The sequence below is a fragment of the Natrix helvetica genome (assembly GCF_964273705.1).
Source record: "Natrix helvetica genome assembly, chromosome: 7".
NCBI classification, from domain to species: domain Eukaryota; kingdom Metazoa; phylum Chordata; class Lepidosauria; order Squamata; family Natricidae; genus Natrix; species Natrix helvetica.
Window position 1 is genome coordinate 42,489,718 of NC_138558.1, and position 21,931 is coordinate 42,511,648.

Sequence of the window (21,931 nt, forward strand, 5' to 3'; positions counted from 1 at the left end):
AACATTTAATTAGTCTGTATGGTTTCTGGTATTTGACTCAAATCAATATTTATTAATTTAATCCAAACCAAACCATTTTTGTTTAAATTGGTTGATTCAATTTATGTAGACTCTATTTTTTGCTTAATTGATTGACATTTTAAAATGTTACAGCTTTGGAGAATTAGAATAAGTTGTAAAATGAAAATTTACTTATTTAAAGGTTTTGAAAGTGCCAGTGTTTCTAGTACATGTGAGCCTTACAAGAGTGGTCGACCTTCAACTCGGAAAGAAGAACTTGTTCAAGCAAAAGTGTTCAGTAAAAAGAATCGTGAACAATTGGAGAAAATAATTAAATATAGTAGGTCATCAGAAATGTCTTCAGGTACTTATTTCAAAATATTTAAATGATATACTTCTGAAATAAATAGATCCATATGTTCTTCATATCTGCATAAAAGGAATTGGGTTTTAAACCTTTTGTTACATAACTCACATAAACTGCTGTTTAGCAGAATATTCGCAGAACATAGTACAGAGTACATAAGATAAAAAGTACTGTTGTGAAAATATAGATGGAATTCTTTATTGGAGTCCTAAATTCATTTCCATTCTATTAATATCCTTTTAAATATAATGACACATGTATTCAAGTAAGCTTATTTAAAATTAAAACTTTCAGTTAAAATAATGGGATATATTGTTATAATGTTAATAATTGCTTAATTGCTATATTTACCAATTTGTTTTAATAAATGATGTTTAAAGCAAGTAAATTGTTAGCAACAAGTTTCCAAAATCAAATTATTCTTGATTAATAATTGTACAACAGTGCACTGTTTCACTATACATGCATACACAGACACTCATAGTGAAAAAGTACCCTGTTCAAATATGTATGTATGTATGTATGTATGTATGTATGTATGTATGTATGTATGTATGTATGTATACATATACAGACACATATTTGAAAAAGTGCATTGTATATATCCAAAATGCATGCATGTGTGTGTGTGTTTCTGTGTTACATCTGCAGTTAAAAATGTGTAATGGGACTGACAGACCTAATTTCTCCTCTTGTAAAAATGCTTCATTAAGAATTGGGGGATTTTGATGAATAGAGTAGCCGTCTCCTGAAGGGGACATCTCAAAATTGGGCAGAAAGACTTGGATAATGATTTTGCTCATATTTCAGAGATCTCTCCTTTCAGTGAACATTTAGCAGTCTTCTAATCTCTTATGAAGTATTTTCAAGGATTAGATGGACACTGTCAAAATAAGGTTCTTTAGTATTTTTTTCTTAACTGGGACTCAAACCCAATAAAAGAAGGCCACATTTTTTCTCTATATACAGTAGCTTCATTTTGAAGAGTAAAACTATTTATTTGTTGTAGTTCTAAACATATTTAGTATACATGCATAAGGTGTGAATGGACATATTCAGACTTAACAATAAACTGGAAGTGTTCCAAATAGTGCCTGCACTTTTGGAGTCACACACTCTCAAAAGATATCTGAGTCTCAGACAAAATTTAGATGTGTTTGATTTGGCTTTAGTTCACATTTCATTCAGGTTAGATTAATTAAATTTAGTTAATATGCTTTCTACTGTTTATTTAAAAAAATAGGATTTATTGGCAGCTTTGGAGGGACTCTAAGGGATTTGAGGAACTGCATGCACCTCCGGGGTCTGAAGTTGTATAACCCTATAACAAAACCATAGTTTAACATTATAATAGCAAGCCCAGAGTTCTTTCTTTGGTCACATACGTATCTCAGAGCACATTGCTTTTGTTTTTGATTTACTTCAGTTGCTGCAATTTTTGCATCCAAAGAAAATGTGGCTGATTTGGTCATGGACCTTGAGCAGGTCCTGAAAATTGGCTTACTGCCTAATTTGATGCTTTAGGAAAATATATTCTTCAATTAGGGGAAAACATACTAAAATCTGTTTGTAATAGAACGGAATGAAATTTACATATACATTACAGAATTATGATAGAATCAAGATTTCCACTGCATTATCTCTTTCTCAGTTTCAGAGAAATAACTCAAACCTACCCAAGAAAATGATTGTCTATAACATTTGCTTGAAAATCCCAGTGATGGAGCACTCAGAACTCCAGAGGGCAGTGTTCCACTGCTTAATAATTCCCACCATCAGGAAAGTCTTCCTTGCTTCAAGCTTGGATCTTTCTTTATAAAGTTTCCACCCAGTCGTTCTTGTCTTATCTCGGGAATAATGAATCTGTATCCTGTTTCCTCAGATAGCTGTTCAAGTGGTGTCAGCTCTCTTCTTCAAGCAATATACTGATACCTTGGTACTCATTGTTAATTGGTTCCAAGAGGTGCGATGAGTACCAAACAAAAATTTCCCATAAGGAATAATAGGGACTCGACACCAATAAGTTCTGGCTTATGTGTTGAATAGCAAACAAACAATGTACCAGGACAAAATGTTCACGTCAAAATGCATTGAGTACCAAATTCAATGTGTTTCAAAGCAGTTGAGTAGCAATGGTACCATTGTATACATTTTTGAATGTATTGTCCCATTAATTGCAAAGTAGACCAGTCACTAGACTACTCCGTCCTTATTGCCTTTGTTCATCTAATTCAGTGTTTCTCAATTATTTTCTGTCATGCCCCCCCTAGGAAGAAGAAAACATTTCGCGCGCCCCGCGCGACTGTAAATAGTATCATTTGTCTATAAAATTGTTATAAGTACACCTCTGCATAACACTGTATCCTTATTAACGTATAAGAGAATAAAAAAAGAAAGAAATGTGGATCAATTTACAACAAAGAATAGCTTTATTAACTGTAGCAGAAAAGATTTAAAGGAGCACAGGATTTAAAGGAACACAATATTAAAAAAAACCTGCAAAACAAAAATATATAAAATAATTTGAGCTGAGCCCCCCTTTACGGAGCCTCGCGCCCCCCCTGGGGGGCCCGCCCCACTATTTGAGAAGCACTGATCTAATTAATGAAGTAATAGAAACAGTAGAATCTCTTGCAGCTCTGGAAAACGTTAGATCGTTTTGTAGTGTTACAGTTGACTTTTTAATCAAATGCTTTTTTTTTTAATTCAGCCACATGTTTAGATTAGATTAACTTCCTATGTTATTCAGGATTTGTCTGAAACAGAGACACGCCTTAGTTCTAGTGACAGTAAAGTATCATTTATGAAGGCTCTTTTCCCTATCAAAGGATTTTTATCTGTACTATAGGTTATAGCTTGCATAATTCATTAAAAACTTACAAATCCAAAGCAAAAGCATGTAATTTTATAGCTACCATGGAAGAGGAGAGAAAACAAGTGTGTGACCCAGGAGGCTAGAGACTGGCTCATGATTATAATACAAACTATGGTTTTGGACCAGTTTTTTCTTTTTATCAAATAGGAAGAAATGTTTATCTGTTTCTTCTTCTTTTTTGGGTCTTTGAAATGATGGGAGATCATTTTAATGTTGAAATTACATTTAAATACAATATTTATTTTTATTTTATTTGACAACAAATTGATTTCACCTAGACTTGTGTATGGGCACCATTGCAAAGTCATGTATTTAAAAAAATACTTTTTGAATCTGATACTTTTTTCCCTTTCCTGGAATGAAAAAAAATACCAAGTGAAGTTTTTAAAAAATCATGTTATTATTAAGTAGACATTCTCCCATTATTTCACTAGACCTTGCCTTTATTTCTGATACACATTTTGTGTTTATCACTGTCTGTCCTTCCCACCCGCACCTTTCCTGCAGCACATGCTAGGAGAATACTGCAGCAGTCTAACAGAAATGCATGCATACAAGCACCAGGTAATGCAGCAGCTGCTTAGCTTCTAAACTTACTTGCCTTCATTTTTTAAACTTTTCTATTTATTTGCTTATTTAATTGTTGAATGTGCCTTTCATTACTTCAGATGACTTCTACATACTACTGAAAGTTTTTTTTTAATCTACTCACTTGAATAGGTATTATTACTAAAAGATCATGTGGCAGATACTGCAGATATGAAAGGTTTTTATGGCGGGGTATAAGTAGTATCATTTATATTAGAAATGCCAGTAAATCGGGCATATGTAGCTGTTTCTTTAGCCAGTACATAACTATTTTTTTGTTTTTCTTGAACTGTGATTGAATCATCAACCATGAGTACCTATTAACTTCCAACAATATATAAGCTATAGTAAATAATGATAGTTTATTATACACTATTCGTACCTTAAAGCCATCTAATTGTGGGACCTTTTGAAAATCCAAACATTATGCAACATAGCTATGGATCTTAATATGTTGTTAATATGCTGGCAAATGCCTGGAATTCTCATTACTGGGAGAGGCTGCATGTTTCTTCTGGGTGAGGGAGGCTCAGTCCCCATACCCGGTTCTCCTCTGCGCGCGCGCACACACACACACTCGCTTGAATGCAGCCTTGCCTGCAATTCTCTTTACTGAGAGAGGCTGTGTGTTGTTTCTACTGGTAATCTGGAAGATGAGCAGCGCATTGGCATTGCCTCTGCCTAGTTCTGCTATCCACTTTTTGCCCAGAGCTTCATCTCCTTCTGGTCGAAAACTGTTTAGGTGCCCCATAGGCACCAGCCTGCATTGTCAAGTGTTTGGACTGTTCAGCTCTGGGCTGCATGCCTACTCGGTGCTGCCGGTGCCGTGCCCTGGCCCTGGCGGGCGCTGCAGCTCTCATACCTGCTGTGCGAGCTAGGCGTATGGCTGCCATAGTCGCCTGGGGAGACTCTGCAGCTGCCTTGCCTTCCACCAGCAGGCAGGGTGGGTGGAAGTTGGGGCATGCCGAGAGCTTGGCCCGTTGTGGCTGCTGGCAAGCAGACATTGGGACAAAGGGTGGGGCCAGCGGTAGCAGCCCTCCCACTCGGCCGCCACGCTCACAGCTTCCTGCACATCCCCCCCCCAAAAAGACCTCCCTGAAAATAACCCTGAGTGCTTATTTCCCCCCGCAAAAAAATAAGACCAGGTCTTATTTCCAGGGAAACATGGTAAGTCTTAGGTGCAAGAAAATAAGTTTGTGCGTCAAGTGGAATAGAGTTAAGACTTATCATTTAAAAAATGAAGGACCTGGATGAATTAATGTTTAAAAGAAAATTCATCATTGGATGTCTGTAAAATTGAACTTAGCAGAATTCAACAGCAGATAAAATCAACAATTTGAGATCTTGACAATTTGAGATCTTGAATAAAAAAGTATAGCATAAAATATAGATAGCTGCCTACTTCTTCAGAGTCATGACACAGACATGAAGTAAAGAAACTGATTAGGTCCATAAATGTCAGGAATGATTTGGCTCTCTGTTGTAGGTTATAGGTGATAAGTGATATATATAATAATGTATGACTATGCTATCATTTTAGAAATTCACACCTTTATAAATAATAAATAAAAATGACTTGATAGTGGGATATAGGGAAAATATTTGAGACATTTGGAAATAAATTTAAAGTATTAATATTTGGAGTTCGGAACATTGACCCTGAGCTCGTATATTATTCCTTCTTACAAATCCATTCTGTGGTAATATGGTATATTAAATATAAATATCTGCATGAAGTTGGGATTTCAGTATTAAATTGGGAAATTCTTACTGAACTTAATTCTGTGTTTAAAATAAGATTCATAATTGAATGGGAGAATGTATCTAATTGTGGTTAATCATTAGTATCTATATGTCGGGGTCTGTGGTGTGATTTTTTTCTGGAATTTTAGTTCTGCAAAGAGATGTGAGGAAATTAATTTGTTTTAGAAATGTAAATTAAGTACAAAATAACTTGGATTATATTTGGCATACTCCGTATTTCCTTCAAATGTAAGGACTTTTCATATTTTTAGCAACTGCCTCACCAAGATCAGGGAACTATAGGGTAGTATCCTGCAGAGAATAAACCACTGAACAGAAATATCTCATTTCCTTTCAAACATGAACTGAAGAATTTGCCTTCTTCCTAGAAGGTGTGACCATACCACAACTGTGCTATATATTCTCCTCAAAACTTTCGTTCTAATAAAAAAAATAATATTAAGATGTAAACATAATGAGGGTATTTATGTCTTTATCTTTCTGCAGAAACAGGCAGTGACCTTTCTATGTTTGAAGCTTTACGAGACACCATTTATTCTGAAGTAGCTACTTTGATATCTCAAAATGAATCTCGCCCTCATTTTCTAATTGAACTTTTCCATGAACTCCAGATGCTAAATACAGATTATTTGAGGCAAAGAGCACTGTATGCTTTACAGGTACTTGGAAAATTGTGATTTGAGGTTGCCTTTTTTTTAATTTCTGAAAAATAAATTTCTACCAAAAACTATTGCTTTATACAGGACATAGTGACCAGACATGCATCTGAAGATAATACAAGAGGAGAATGTCCAAAGCAACTGAACTCAAATGCCTGGATAGGATCAAATTCAGAGCTTACTCCCAGTGAAAGCCTTGCAACTACTGATGATGTAAGTTATCTAAACCTTAGGATATTTTAAGATCAATTTTGATTTTTTACTTAACAAAGTTGTATTTTTTATTTTAGTTTTTAGCATAAAATTCATTGAACAATTAAATTTAAATTGTCCACTTTACTGAGTTACATATTGTATAAGTGCGAAGGGTGAATTACACTCTTAAACTTTTGTGTAAAATATAGATAAAATATTCTATAAAACTTGAACTGTGAAGACCAGCTTGTTCTGACAGTGAGAACAATCAACCAATGGAACAGCTTGTCTTCGGATTTTGTGGGGGCTTCATCACTTGAGACTTTCAAGAAGAAATTGGTCTGTCATTTGTCAGAAATGGTGTAGGGTCTCCTGCTTGAGCAGGGGGTTGCACTAGATGACCAATAAGGTCCCTTCCAACTGTTAATCTGTTAAATCATATTATGTTAAACTTGAATTACTATGCCATCTAATCTTTTCTTAACTCTCATAACATCTTTTGTCCTTACTGTAACATTTGATCTTCATTCTAAGAGAGCTATCTTTTTAAAAATCAGAGGATGATGTCGACTACCATAGCTTCTTTCTTATTACATACTGATAGCTTTCTAAATGAATTTAGTATTTTGCTTTGACATTATTACTTACTTGAATTTACTTGTCCAATACTTAAGAATTATTTTTAAAGTGAGAATTGTTACTTCACATAGAAACAAAATTGTGTTTGATACAGAGATAGCAAGATGTTTGTCAGGTGTTTTAGGAATATGCAGAAGTCGTTGATCTGGGAAATGGAAGGTCTGGACAATTTGGGAATGTTCTGTCCTGCCTCAGGGGAGTTTGGTGATTTCCTGATGCAAATCTTTTAACCAGAAGCAGTTCAACATATTGCAGATGTGGCATGGCATTTCAAATAAGCAGATTGGTGTGGGAACAAAGAAGTTTCCAGTTCTGATGTTGAATCATCCCTGGAAGAATATAGGCTGGAGCAGTTAAAGTCTCATTCTTTACTAGCAATTTTTTTGGTAGGAAAGGATATACTGCTCTTTCTAGCCATCCTGCCCCCCTCACACAAACATACACATATATATGTTCAGTTAAGTGGTTGAGGGCTTGATCTTATTGAACACATTTACTATCTTCCTCAATCACACTATATGTGTGTCCCTTCAATTTCTATCATTCCTAGCTAACAGGTCGGTATATACCTGCACGAAATCAAATTTGAGTAGTTGGTTTTAAAATAACCTTACTTAAAATTCTGAAATGGTAATGTATAAAATTTCAAAAAGACGATTGATTATGGAAAAGCATTGCCAAATGTTTGTGTTATGTCTTTTTAAGGAGACATTTGCAAAGAATTTTGACCAAGGTGCTTGCAGAGAATCTGAACAACATGATAGAGACAATGGCAGTACTAGATCTACATCTTCAAATTTTGAACCATTTGCTACTGATGATCTTGGTAAGCACCAACCTGAGAATTGTAATTTGCAAGTCATTGAGATTGGAATACAGACAGTCCTCAATTAATTGTAACTGGGATCAGAATTTCCATCGCTGTGTGAAGCAGCACAAAGTGCAGTATCACATAATGGTGGTTTCAGCAATTTCTCTTGCTTGGTACTGTTGATAGGTAAGGACTGTGCGATTACACGATGACTTCATGATTTCGACTTTTGACTTCCTGCCATTTTCCCATTGACTTTACTTATAGAAATCTGGCAGGGAAAGTCACAAATTGTACTAATGTGACAGTGTAATGCTGCAATAATTAGAAAACTGGGCCAGTTGCCAAGCACCCAATTGTGATCACTTGACCACAAGGGCACAGCACCAGCCAGAACTTGAGTGATGTTGCAAGTTTGAACAGTTGCACAAGAAGTGATTGTTAAAGGAGGACCACCTTGTCTTGTTAGTTTCATTACCAGAACAATCGACTAGATAATGATCAGTTTACATTAATGTCCATTTTGGTACAGGTTATCCCTTTTTCAAACTTGCATTTCTCTTTGCATTAAAAAAGAAAAGAAATGTGATTGCCATCACATTCTATTTCTCAAATAATTAAGCAAGAATTATCCAGAGCAGTTTGGCTTTGGATATGGAGCAGTGCCACAACTTTATGAAAAGAAACATTTTATGCCTAATGGAATGACTTGGAGTTTGTACTCATTGTTACAGGTTAAAGAACGTAATTCTGTTAATATAGAGAGCAAAATATTTTCTCTTCTGTTAGGCATTAGCTTCAAAGTATTATATATCTCCAAAGTAGTTAGCTCCTTCATGCATTCAGTCATTAAGTCCCAATTACCTTAATTGTGATTTATCAACAACAGGTATACTTAAGAATAATCTTGGTCCCTCTTTTTCCAGTTTTATGTTTAATTTGCACCTGGTAATATTTGATTTTGATGTTTTACATGATTTTCCTGCCCACATATAGGCAACACTGTGATTCATTTAGACCAAGCATTGGCTAGAATGAGAGAATATGAACGGATGAAAATAGCTGCAGAGGGTAACCTTGAGTCCGAGGATGGTTGCTGTAGTAATCTCCAGACTGCTCCTTCTTCTAAATTGGAAGGTATTAATTTGTTGCATATTTCAGGGTATTATCTGCTATATTATCATTGCTTATTGAATGTAAATGTTTTGGTATTTACTGTGCATAATTTGTGTAAAAAGGCAGTGACTATACACTTGTTATATTGAACTTTTTATTCTTCAGTATGCTTACTTATAATTTATGTAATCAAAGATCAGAAATGTTTATTTATATTGAAATTATATTTTTGTGAGGGGAAAAACATTAATATTAACATACTTTTTTAAAGGTTCAGATGCAGTTGAAAGCCGTTCTGCACCACAGACTACTGAAGTATCTTCTATTCCTTGCCCCCGAATAGATACTCAGCAGCTGGATCGACAAATTAAAGCAATTATGAAAGAAGTTATCCCCTTTCTGAAGGTATTATAATGCTGATTTTAGTAAGTGCCAGTTAGAAAATAAGAATTTGCTCTTACAGAAACTTGTAGCTAGATTTTTCTTAAGAAGCAGCTGATTCCCCCTGTAGAGAAGGTGATGCTTCACTTATCCAAAATAAAAGTGTTTCTTACCAAAATTAGGATATTTCCTCCTATTCTGTATTTTCTAAAGAAGCACTTGATTGACTGAGCTCTGATCTTTTTCTTATCTCTATTTTATATGAAAACTTATAATCAAGTTATGTAAACTAAATGACTTTTTTCATACATACATCCTTAGCTTAAATAAAATTTAATCTCAACACTTTCTAGGAACACATGGATGAAATATGTACTTCCCAACTCTTGACTGTTGTAAAACGTATGGTCTTAACCCTAACTCAACAAAATGATGAAAGCAAAGAATTTGTCAAGATATTTCATAAGCAACTTGGTAGCATTTTGCAGGCAAGTATACAATTTGTGAGCTCTGTAAAAATAGAGACTATTTTCAAAATCACTATTGTGCTGGTAAAGCTTTGGAAAGATTATTTTACCTTGATTCTGAAGTGAATGTTTCTGCCAATGATGGCAGTTGTTTTTACCACTTCAGTAAATCTGTTTATATAGCAACTAAGCTACTGAATCAAAGCTAAGCGCTTTATAATTTCTTGAAAAATTAATATGAAAGAGATCTTAAATAATCTGGCAACTCAACTATAAGTTTGGAAAGTGCAATCCATAGCATTTGTCTGATTTGTAAATGCTGACACTTAAAATGTACTCATCTTTATAGCATAAAATGAATATTTTAATACAACTTTTGATGAATCATTTGTTACTTCAGTGGTTAAAAATGAGAATTATCCAAGTCCTTTTTAATATTTTTAAATGCTCGTTAAAAGAGAAATGTCTCTCAGAAGGATTGTGACATAACTCTCATTTCTTTTGACAGAGCTTCTTCGTGAACACTTGTCAAAATGCCTTCTATTTTTGCTTTAGAAATTGGTGCATTGATTAATTAATTAATCAAACGAGGAATATACAATCAGAAAATATCTGAAAAAAGTAGTATCTATCACAGTAGAAATATGGGGAATTCTATATTCCTTAGAACCTTGCTTACCCATAAACTCATTGAATGATCTTAGCTAAGCTTTCGAGCTAATATGTTAATTTATGAGGTAACGTTGAATAATGCTGTGTCAGCCACCTTGAATATAATCAGGAGGTGGGAAAGAATGAAAGTTAAACATAATCGATATATTAAAACTTTTTTTCTTTTTTTTTCTTTTTTGGACAGGATTCACTGGCAAAATTTGCTGGTAAAAAGTTAAAGGATTGTGGGGAAGACCTTCTTGTTGAGATTTCTGAAGTCTTATTCAATGAATTAGCCTTTTTTAAACTCATGCAAGACTTGGATAATAACAGTCTGACAGCAAAGCAAAAATGTAAACCAAAAATAGAAGTAGGTGGAATGGCACAATCTTGCATTTAAAGAGGCCAATATAAAATTTAGTTTCATGTAATGTAAATATATTAATTTTGTTAATATATTTCAAATTTGATATTTTACTATGCATTCTCTTACTGTCAATATTCTTTCCGAGGTCAAATGATATTCAGTTATGAACTATTCAATTTTTCCCAATTGTTGGTCTTAGATATTTTCATTTGTAGCTCCCATTGTTTCCAAACAGCAGACATAATGACTGGGGCTGATCTGATAATAAATAAGAATTTATTAAGGGCCTCTATTTGAGAATTTCTGTTCAGCTTAGGAAGTAAGTCAGCTTCAAAATTAAACCATGTTTTACATTCTTAATAAATGACATTTTGCATTCTTTCTGCAATAATGAAAACAAACAGGCATATTTTGGAAATTAGTGTTCATGAATGTGAGGAAGGTTGTATATGTTGCTTTATTTTATTTGTTACTAGTAAGACTGCAGATGTCAAAGGATGCTGAATTTTTTCTGTTCTAATATCAAACAGCATCAGAGTCTTACCATGAAGGTTTACTTTAGCTTGCTATAATAGGACCACATCCTGTTATTTATGTCTGAGTTCTTTGTACTTTAAATTCTTCAGCTTAGTTTATTATTTGTAGAATAGCAGAATAGAATGGTTCTTTGTGCCTTGGTTTTTAAATTTATTATTGTTAATTAAGGTTTCACTCTGCCTTTGTCTTGGACATGACAAAAATAAGATAAGGAGTTTTAAAATACTACCATTACAATAGGATTTGAATCATCTGACCTTTATATTTTTAAGTTATAAGGAAACTTAACCACTCAACTATATCTCTGTTTTAGCAATCCAGAGCCTGCAGAACCAATCTAATAGTCACTTCTAATAGGACAAGCTACAGAAAACTAAAATATCTAGTTAAACAATACTGAAATACTTTAATTGTTACCAACTGAAAAGAAAATCACAGCAAAATGAATATATGGCTCAGAATTCATATCTCGATCTTATCTGGTTGTTGGTATTTAGTTTGAACAGAAGCCAGTATTCTTTCAAATTTCTATTTATTAGGTAAAAAAATCACTTGAAGAAGGAGTATGTTCATCTACTGAAGATATTGATGAAGACAAAGTAAGGATTTTTAAGCAATGGGGAATATGACCTATTTCTTTATTTTTGCAGATTTTGTAATTGACAGTGTTTTATCATTTCTGATGAATACTATTAATTTTAAAAGATAAATGACCTTTTTAATTATTTATCTCAAATGATCAGATAAGTTATTTAACCTTTACACACAAACACACATACTCATATACTCGTGTAGAAATGTGTTTAAGAGGTTGTTCTAACTGGGGTGATCCTGGGGCTTTTTTGATTAATTTTTTAATACTGAGCATGGCCAGCAAAATTAACCTAAATTCTTTTTGAGCAGCAGTCAAACTAGATATTTCTTGGATGTTCATAAGCAAGGATAATAGTTGTTGAACAGGTTCTTCCACATTAAGGAGTTTTCATATTCTTTACTCCAAGATTACACACACACACAGACACACAGACACGCGCACACACACACACACACGGAACTGTTTTTAAGAAGTATCGGAAGAGATGATAAAATTTGAATTGTAAAATCTTTTATAGAATAGACATTATAGGATTCATCCCTTTTTTCACTAAATATAAATCTTAAACAATTAAAACTCTTTTATTCTGTATAACAATAATTTTGTTTATTTCTAGGACAAAGATGAAACTGAAACTATTAAGCAAGTTAATGAAGCTGCAATATTCAGCAGAGAAATTCCAATCAGTACAAGATCAGATCCTTCTGATCAGGAAGAAGAGAGTGAAAATTGTCCAGTCTCCATAAGTAAGCTTCTTTAATGACTTTGATTATAATTTCATGTAATCAAGCATCTATATTAGTGGAAGGAAAGATCACTAATTCTGTTTCTAGCTTGTTATAGATAAATTGCTATTTGCTAAATAAATAAATATAGATAAATGTATTCACATGTTTGTCAATCCAATTGTTAAATGTATCAGGTAGATTATTACACCTATTGAGCCTGAACTATGTTTAAGATGATATGCAATAGATGCTAGTCTAAACTAAAGTCATGATGACTAGCTTGGCCCTTGAGCCTGGTTTAACAGTTATACTTACATTCTAAAGTTGATTACGTGCATGAAAAGAACTGTTCCCACAGTATTGTTTCATTCCTGTGTCTCCAGTAGAAAATGAAATACACTTATATTCTTTTTTAATATTGTACTGCACATACCATTATTGCTGAACATTTATAGCTTCTTTGTATAATAGGCTTAGACTTCCATCCAGTCTGTATTTACTTGGGAGGATGCTACATTGCACATTCTAGATAATTAAAATAAACATAAAATTATGCGATTAGATATCCATGTATGATGCACAGTTTTAGCCTTACTCATTATTCAGTGTTTAAAATATTTTGTATAATCGCATTTGTAGAATCAAGGCTAGAATCTAAAGACTCAAATAGCTAGCTTTATATTTCAAAGGAGTCTTTGATTTATATTTCTTGAGCCCAAATAATTTCCTTCTCCCCTGTTTAATGTCTCTTGATAGTTTATTTTGAAACAGAAGATTTAGGATTTTCAAAATTTAAACTGGAAACAGGCTATGTCCCTTTAGACTAGGGGTGTCAAACTGGCAGCCCGTGGGCCAGGTGCGTCGTGCAGGCCACACCCACCCCAGCTCCACAAATGGGAAAAACATCACAAAACGTCACTTGACAGCAACGTGGCGACAAGTTTTACACCCATGCTTTAGACTTTGTTAAACTCACACTGGGGTAAAGAACAAACTAAGGCTTTTAACATTTGTGTTTCTATGTATGTATTTAGCCACTGTGGTCTATTTTATGATTGGAGTATATTTCACACATTCTAGGCTTATCTAAAGCAGAAACTCAGGCTCTCACTAATTATGGAAGTGGAGAAGATGAAAATGAAGATGAAGAAATAGATGAATTTGAAGAAGGACCTGTAGATGTTCAAACCTCCCTCCAGGCAAATAATGAAACTACAGCTGAAAACGAAGAAGAACAGGTATTGAGAGAATGAGTGTGTGTTGATGCTAGACAGGTTTTCGTACTTTGGAAAAATTTATTAACATAATTATTTAGAAAATCTAGAACTATGCACTTGTGGTAAAACTGTAAAATTTAAATTTGCTAAGTAAGAATACAGTCTTTTCAAACAGACTGGAAGATTGATGGGGATTTTTAATCGGTAATAATATAATGTTTTAGAAACAATGGATTTAAATGAATGAATATTCTCCTGCTTGCTAAACTAGTTGAAGCTAAACATTACTATTAACACTAAATTTAAGATTCTTTGCATGTTTCATGATAAGATTGTAGCTTTAATTAATGCTAAGTAATGTTTAAATGAGTCAAAATAGTAAATAAATTTATTTTGTCCCAGATTTCACAGTCCATATCAGAAAATCCAAATGTGTGTCAGACTTTATCTTCTGAACAAGATTCCATAAATACTAAAGGTAAAATGAACGTAGAAAAACTTATTTACAAGGCATTTTTTTGTTCTTAGGAAAAAAATCATCTGAAACTTTTGTGCACTTGGATGATGCTTGATTTGGGCCGGGGTAGAAATACAGAAATGCACTCATAAAAATAATTGCTTTTTTATGTTAATTATATGGAAGTTAAATAAAAGCTAGGTATTACTCATCAGTGTTTATTTTATGAATACTTTACATTTATTAAATAGAACATAAAGGATTCTATGGCATGGCAGATCTCTTACTTCAGAGCTTATTAAGTGTATCCTGCTTTTTCAGAGCTTAAGATTTCATGCTTTTAGACTTGAAAATATAAGTAACATTAACAGGATCTACATTTGGCTTTGTTAAAACTAGTAAAATAAATAAAAGAAAATTAATTAAATAGCAGAAGGAGAACAAGATAAAGATGGACAGAACAAGTTGATCTTATATTATGTTTTTGCTTAGAACACTTCCTATTAATTATTTCTGGGACACAAGTAGACATCTGCTGTTTCTATATAAATTGTTTCAAGTATTATTATTTTGCTTATTATTCAAAGTATTATGTTGTAATATATTTGTAGCGTGAACTCTTGGTGAAGTCTGGATTCAGAGTACAAACTAATTGACAAAATGTCACAATGTGTTATACTTTCAACCTCTAAAACTGCAATCTTGGACCATCTTAACAATTAATACGTCTAACTGAAGTCAGCAGATTGAAGTTTTGACTTAGTTATAGCAGATCAGTTTTAAATTATTCAACATGATCGTTTCTATAAAATATATGTATCTTTTAATGTAGCCTTTTGAAATATTTTCCATATTCATGAACTCTTGTTTATTTGTGTAAACTGTTATAAAATCCCAGTCCTTGCAAGCAACATAATCAAATATTGTTTGTTTTTCAGATGATCAAAATATACCCGCTATTGTACCTCAGTATCTTAATCTTACAGAAGAAAAGCAATCCTTAGTTGTTAGGGTTGCTGAAGATTTTAATGCCAGCATTATATTAGCTACAGAAAAAACAAACTCTCCATTAACCGAAAATGAAAACCAAACTGTAGACGCAATATGTGGAGACTCAAAATCATCATCGGGAACACCTGAAAGCTCTGTAGTTGGCAGTCCTGATACAGAATCTCCTGTATTGGTTAATGAATATGTATGTGGTGCTTTTGTCTTTTAAATGTAGTATAAATATATGATATGAGCCTCAAGAATGCATGGTTGGAAAATTGTCTACCTAGAATGCTTCTTTTGGATTAGAGTTTTATTGTTTAGTTTTAGTTTAGTTTGGTGACATTTGTTCTACTGAAAGATTATATCTGTTCATAACAGGAAGTGGTCAATAAGTAATTATTTTCATGAAAAATGTTTGGGGGAACTCCTTGAGCTCTTGAAAGTCAAGTTATACATTTTACAGATAAATAATTACATTTAAAATATTCTCTCTATAGGAAACTGGTTCTGGAAATGTGAGTCAGAAATCTGATGAAGATGACTTTGTAAAACTTGAAGACATACCGCTTAAACTTGCAGTCTACTCAGAGGTAAATGTTATGCTAAGAAATGTACAAAACAAAAAGGTTATTTTTAAGAGTATGGTGTAGAACAAGTGGACAAAACTAGTAAATGGTGAGAATTACTCTTTTGATCCATTTTCAGGAAGAACTAATGAAAAAAATGATGTCAGAGTCTCAGTCAAATAGTATCACTGAAGAAATTCTAGCTGAAGCAGAAAGGCAGGGTGAGGAATTAGTAGGAGATCCTCAGATGTTGAAGGAACCTGGTGAGAATCTTTGATTACTTTAGTTATGATTATCCTACTCATGCTGATACAATTAGTTTACTTGATGCAGATTGTAGACTTTAGAACTATGGTAGGAGATAAACATTTTTAGTTTTGTTCTGCATTCAGACTTAAAGCATTTTTGTTATTAACTGAAATAATATGCTTATTTCTATAATAGATTGATGACTTTAGTTATCCTAAAAATGTAAGAGGGAGTTGTTATACTTGAGTGGCAAATCATCAAGAATCCCCAGAACTGAAGGCAAGACTGGGAAGTGAAAGAAACTTCCCAGAATATGCCAATAAGAAACCATTCCCAAATCATTGCCCAACAGAACTATACGGTGAAATTACAAGGAATCAAGCTCAAGTCAGAGAACACTTACATTTCATAATTTGTCTTGCTGTGGTTGTGAACCAGTTAACAAAGTGAAATTTAGTTTAACAGGTTCTATCCTTTCTTGGAAATGTACAAAATCCACTGGCCTCAAGAACTCTGGAATGTTCCATTTCCATTCTGGGCCTTCGTATTTTTCTGTTTTTCAATTATTTGTATCCTGCCTTTATTATTATTTTTACAAATAATTCAAAGTTATGAACATACCCAATGTACTTTCTTCCTCTTATTTTCCCCATAACAACAACTTGGTGAGATGAGTTGGGTTGAGAGAGCGTGACTGGCCCAAAGTCACCTAGCTGGCTTGTATGGCTAAGGTGGGAATAGAACTCATGGTCTCCTGCTTTCTAACTTGGTAACCACTAAATTAAACTATTTCCAGAGATATTTAATAATTTCCAAATTAGAATCAATTCAACCTTCAAAATGCTGCGTGTTTAAAGAAGTTACTTCTGGAAATTTTTGAACTATCCCCTAACAGCCTGGTTAGGAGGTGGGTCAAGGATGTTCCGGGGAAAGACTGGAACTTTCCAGAATTTCCAGAACATTGTGTTCTAGATGGACAAATTTTGCACAGTGATAATCTATTTTGTTTTCTATTATTATTGAATTATTAAACTGATTCTGACGTACCCAAAATTATTACCTATTTACATTGATGGAAATACACTTTGATATGTATTAATTGTAGGGAACAATAAACTCTCATCTTCACAATGAGAATAATGAACATGTGGTCTGAGCATATATATATATATTTATTGACTATAGTTTACAAAACACCTTTGTTAAAGCTGGTTTCAGTACAAAGATGTATTTTGTATTGTTGATGAATAGTTACTTTCTTTTCTTTTTTCAGAGATTGTTGGAGCTCAAAGTGCATGAAAAGGACCTCTGGAATGTTTCTGTGGCCTAATTCATTGATAAATACAAATAGAAAATCACTACTACGTTTCATGTGTTCTAATCTGTATAAAATGTAAAGTAGTTTTTCACACACTGCCTTTTAGAATAGGCTTGCTAATTTTTTCTCATAAAAGTTCAAACAGCTAAACTTTCAACCTGGCTGCAGTTCTTATGTTTTTATTATTGTGATTTTAGCAATTTTACCATGTAGTTTTAAATAAAATTTGACTTGTATGTAGGTGTGTTTTGAACAATGCTATATGAAGCTAAGGATGAGCCATGAGTAATAATAGAGTCAAGGAAAAAGTGTTGATTTTTAAAAAGTTTATTGCTAGTTTGTTTATAAAAGTGTTACTGAGTTCTCATCACACTATAATAGGCTTGATCCAAAGGTGCTCTTCAATGTTTTGCTCTTCTTGCAATACCAGTAGCATATTGGGGTACCTTAAAAACTGACAAATTTACTACAGTAAATCCTGAGCTATAATTATTTTATCAGAAAGATTTACAGTGCAAAGAGAGAATGAGGAGTAATAAAACTATATTAAAAAGATCAGATTGAAATGAAATGAAAATATTTTTCTAAATAGTGGTCATAATAATAATCTCTTAGCACATATAACACAATAATAAATCTTTGACTTTATAATAGATAATGTTAGATCTCTAATGATTGCTCTCTCAACCATTTCATTGGTCATCATAATAGCTCAAAAATGGCTACATGGCTTGAGGTGATTGCCTGTGGACATAGTTTGGGGAGAGTATCCCAAACCAATGTCAGCTTTGTGTGTGTAAGAACTGACCAACTTACTTACTCCCTTACACCATCTCCACCAAACAGTTGTATATACAGTACCTTCTTTTTGATTAAATGGACTAGCTCCGAAAATGTAAGGAAAGTTAAATATATTAAATATATTGTTATTTCAACCACTTCAGAATTCTTCACCGATTGTTTTTTATACCCTTTAGAAACTGTTTCTTCTGAACACAACTGTTCACCTTGTGATAAAATATTATGTGGAAATATATCTAAATCCAGAGTCCTCTGTTCTCAAAATTGGAATGATAAGAATGTTATTTTTGTTACAACAGTATGGCATTTTTTCTTGCCATGCATGTGCAGGACAGCACTAATACCTAATTTTGTTCTATGAAAATACCAACGATGCCTTGCCAACCTGGATAGAATGTATTTGAAATAATGTATTCCTTTTGATGTGTCTCATAAGTAAACGTTCCCCTTGTAAACACACTTTCATTCCACTATGTAAAATCAGATGCTGCCTTAAAAGTCTATTGCTACTCAAGTGAATGATGCACAGAGTGGATCAAAATATTTTAAGGCAAAAAGGGCAGTGCCTTCAAACATCCCTGGGGTTGGGAAGTGAATACTTTTAAAGATTAACATATGAAGTATTTAATTGTATCTTGTTTAGTCTTAGCTCAGTTCAGAAGTGCAAATGCACAAATTCTTCTGCTTTCAGAAGACTGTGTGGCTTTGTTTATGCTTAAACTTGAGTAGCAAGTGGAACAACATTCCACTCAATAGAAACCAAATCAGGTACTTGGTAAAAATGCCGTGGTCTTCCATTAATAAGATGCAGAATATTGCAAAATGCAGTCATCTAGAAATCTCACTAAGAAATGAATACTTATGTATATATCAAGGGAAATGAATTGAAAACAAATTCCCAGAGAATTAGCAATGAGATCCAGCCATTAGCATTGCATTCAGTAGAGATGGAAACAGAATCAACACATACATTCTCTTGGAAAGCTTCTTTGATCCTCTTTATGGCTTAGCATAACTGCATGGCTAGCCATCAGGTCAGCATTCCTCAGTGGAGTACCTCCTATCATTTTGCTACAAATCAACATGACATTACACTATAGTGTGCACTGACTTACCAATATGAACTTGGTTGCAGTAGCAAAAGTGGTAGTATCATAGTAATAAACATTTGGTGGGCTCCAGACTGGGAATTGGCTGTAATGGTAAAAGTTTAGATAACTAGTTCTTAAAGGAATTTTACCTTGTTCAAGTTCTTAAAAGAGTCTAATTAAGATGCTTGACTTAATATAGGGGTGTCCAAACTTGGCAGCTTTAAGACTTGTGGACTTCCAACTCCCAGAATTCCCCAGCCATCCAAGCTGGTCGAGTTTGCTTCTTGAGCTTGCATTGCTCAGTTGTCTGATCAATATTGTAATTACTTCTTCCTTAAGAGAGCTCAATAATGAGATTTCCATCTTCCTTTCTCATTCCCTGGGCCTGTGGGTCAGAAAAGCTCTTTATATTTCCTCTTTTTTTTAATGCCTAGGACAGTGATGGCGAACCTATGGCACGCGTGCCACAGGTGGTATGCGGAGCCATTTGTCAGGGCACCCGAGGCGCTGCCCTGTCAGCTGGCCAGCGTGCATGTGCGCGCTGGCCAGCTGAGTTCACCATTTTTAAAAGCCATTTTTCGCCCTCCCCAGGCTCCGGGAGGCTTTATAGGAACCTGGGGAGGGCGAAAAGAGACTCCCCCGCCCACCCGGAGGCTTCAGGGACCATCCGGAGGCTTCCCTGAAGCCTTCGGAACGCTTAAAACGACCCTCCGAGCAAACCGGGAGTCACTTCCGGTTTGCTCGGAGGGTCATTTTAAGCGCTCCGAAGGTGTCAGGGAAGCCTCCGGACAGTCCCTGAAACCTTCAGAATGCTTAAAATGACCCTCCGAACAAACCGGAAGTGACTCCCGGTTTGCTCGGAGGGTCGTTTTAAGCGTTCCGAAGGCTTCAGGGAAGCCTCCAGATGATCCCTGAAGCCTCTGGGGGGGGAGGCTCTTTTCACCCTCCCCAGGCTCCTATAAAGCCTCTGGAGCCTGGGGAGGGCGAAAAAACCACGTAAAAATGGGGGGGAGTGGCTGTAGTGCACGAATGCGCACTGGCGAGGTTGCGCATTGCATTATGGGTGTGGCACGCCTGCACACGATCCCCCTGTGCTCCCCCCACTTCTGGCACGCGAGCCGGTTGCTTCAAAAACAGGTAAGGAACGCGGGTGGGCCAAATGAGCCACTGTTCCGGTACGGTGGCTGCTGCTCCTGGCTACTACCGGCATGGCTGTACCGGGTTGTACCACATGGAACCCACCACTGGTTGTACCTAAAAATTGTCTGGCTACTTCCTTCACTATTTCAGACTGGTGCTTTGTGTAACTGGACACCCTTTTCAGTGTAACATGAGGGCCAGAGGTTTGTGGTTGACCTATACTCTGCTGTGCTCCATTAGCAGTGAACGCTTCCTAGAGCCTTGAACTACAATGGCCATCTTATGCCACATAGGCTATAGCTCCAATGCATCCACTGTGTACCTGAAGGACCAACAGTGTAATCTATTAAACAGACCATAATTTGGAAAGGGTCACATTGTTTTATGAAGTCAAGTGGAAACTGATTTAGTTGGGGCTAGTGTGGAAGATAAGGGAGTGGTGATGATGATATCTCTACCTTCTAATAGCATCTGTCCATTAATAAGGTAATCTTCACTTGTGTATCCGGCCTAGAACAGAGTCTTTTTAATTTTGTGGGATAATTCTGTTTTCCATTCTTTAAAATGGAGCAGGACCTGGGTGAACTAGCAAGAAATAAGCCAACTGTATAAATTGTCCTGGCATGTTGTAAGAATATCCTTGGACATATTAAAATTATCTAGGCATATGGGCCCTTGCCAGATCGCTAGACCGAAAGAAAGCGGAGATCATTGATTGCATTAAGGTATGGGTGGTTAATTGTAAACCATGGATTAAGGATAGCGGAATGCAAGCCAAGACAGAAAGTTGTGGATAAGCTAATTAGGCATTGTGTTGAATACTATAAACCCTTTATCCAGTTTAAGTTTGCAGAGTAAAGATGCCCTGGGAATTAAGCTGAAACAGAACTGGTCCTCACAGAGTAAGAAATATTGAAATCAGAAGATTTAGGCATGCTTAATTCAAAGACAGATGAAATTTAACAACTTTTTGGGAATTCACTGGGTACAGAATGTACAGAATGAGACATGTTATTTAGGAAACAACTTTTAGGAACATAATTCTGATTTTTTTTATCGGGGGTGGGGAGTGGGGGCTAATGGGAGTAGCCAGTCTGCTTCCTTCTGAATGAACATTGTTTTTTTTTCCTCTGACGTATACACAATGTACAAACAGCATGGCTGTGGAGCATATCAGAGTCCACTCTCAAGGTCTTAGGAGTGCAAAGATGCAGATATAAAATGTATGTACAATTTAACACTCTGAGAAGAAATGCTTTGCAGAGATGCTAAGTTCTCAATAGAGGTGGAGATAGCATCCATGCATGGGTTGACATTGTCCGCCTTCTGATTGGACTGAGTCTGATTAAAGATAGTTAA

At 34.8% G+C, this 21,931-nt stretch overlaps 1 protein-coding gene across 12 annotated transcripts in view; it reads left to right on the plus strand.

Annotated features, from left to right (window-relative positions):
- Positions 1-18,478, plus strand: part of PCM1 (pericentriolar material 1) — a 60,273-nt gene extending 41,795 nt beyond the window's left edge. For 7 of the 12 annotated variants that reach the window (XM_081960252.1, XM_081960254.1, XM_081960248.1 and 4 more), the window contains 17 exons: positions 203-364; positions 3,750-3,806; positions 6,081-6,253; positions 6,338-6,466; positions 7,793-7,913; positions 8,895-9,035; positions 9,286-9,419; positions 9,749-9,883; positions 10,719-10,883; positions 11,957-12,016; positions 12,629-12,758; positions 13,821-13,978; positions 14,360-14,435; positions 15,353-15,609; positions 15,905-15,997; positions 16,113-16,236; positions 17,496-18,478. In XM_081960252.1, coding sequence (XP_081816378.1) covers positions 203-364; positions 3,750-3,806; positions 6,081-6,253; positions 6,338-6,466; positions 7,793-7,913; positions 8,895-9,035; positions 9,286-9,419; positions 9,749-9,883; positions 10,719-10,883; positions 11,957-12,016; positions 12,629-12,758; positions 13,821-13,978; positions 14,360-14,435; positions 15,353-15,609; positions 15,905-15,997; positions 16,113-16,236; positions 17,496-17,521 — 2,141 coding nt within the window. In that variant the 3' untranslated portion in view covers positions 17,522-18,478. The remainder of the gene's footprint in view (positions 1-202; positions 365-3,749; positions 3,807-6,080; positions 6,254-6,337; positions 6,467-7,792; positions 7,914-8,894; positions 9,036-9,285; positions 9,420-9,748; positions 9,884-10,718; positions 10,884-11,956; positions 12,017-12,628; positions 12,759-13,820; positions 13,979-14,359; positions 14,436-15,352; positions 15,610-15,904; positions 15,998-16,112; positions 16,237-17,495) is intronic. The other 5 variants (XM_081960255.1, XM_081960250.1, XM_081960251.1 and 2 more) reach the window with 3 other exon arrangements.
- Positions 18,479-21,931: the final 3,453 nt, after the last annotated feature.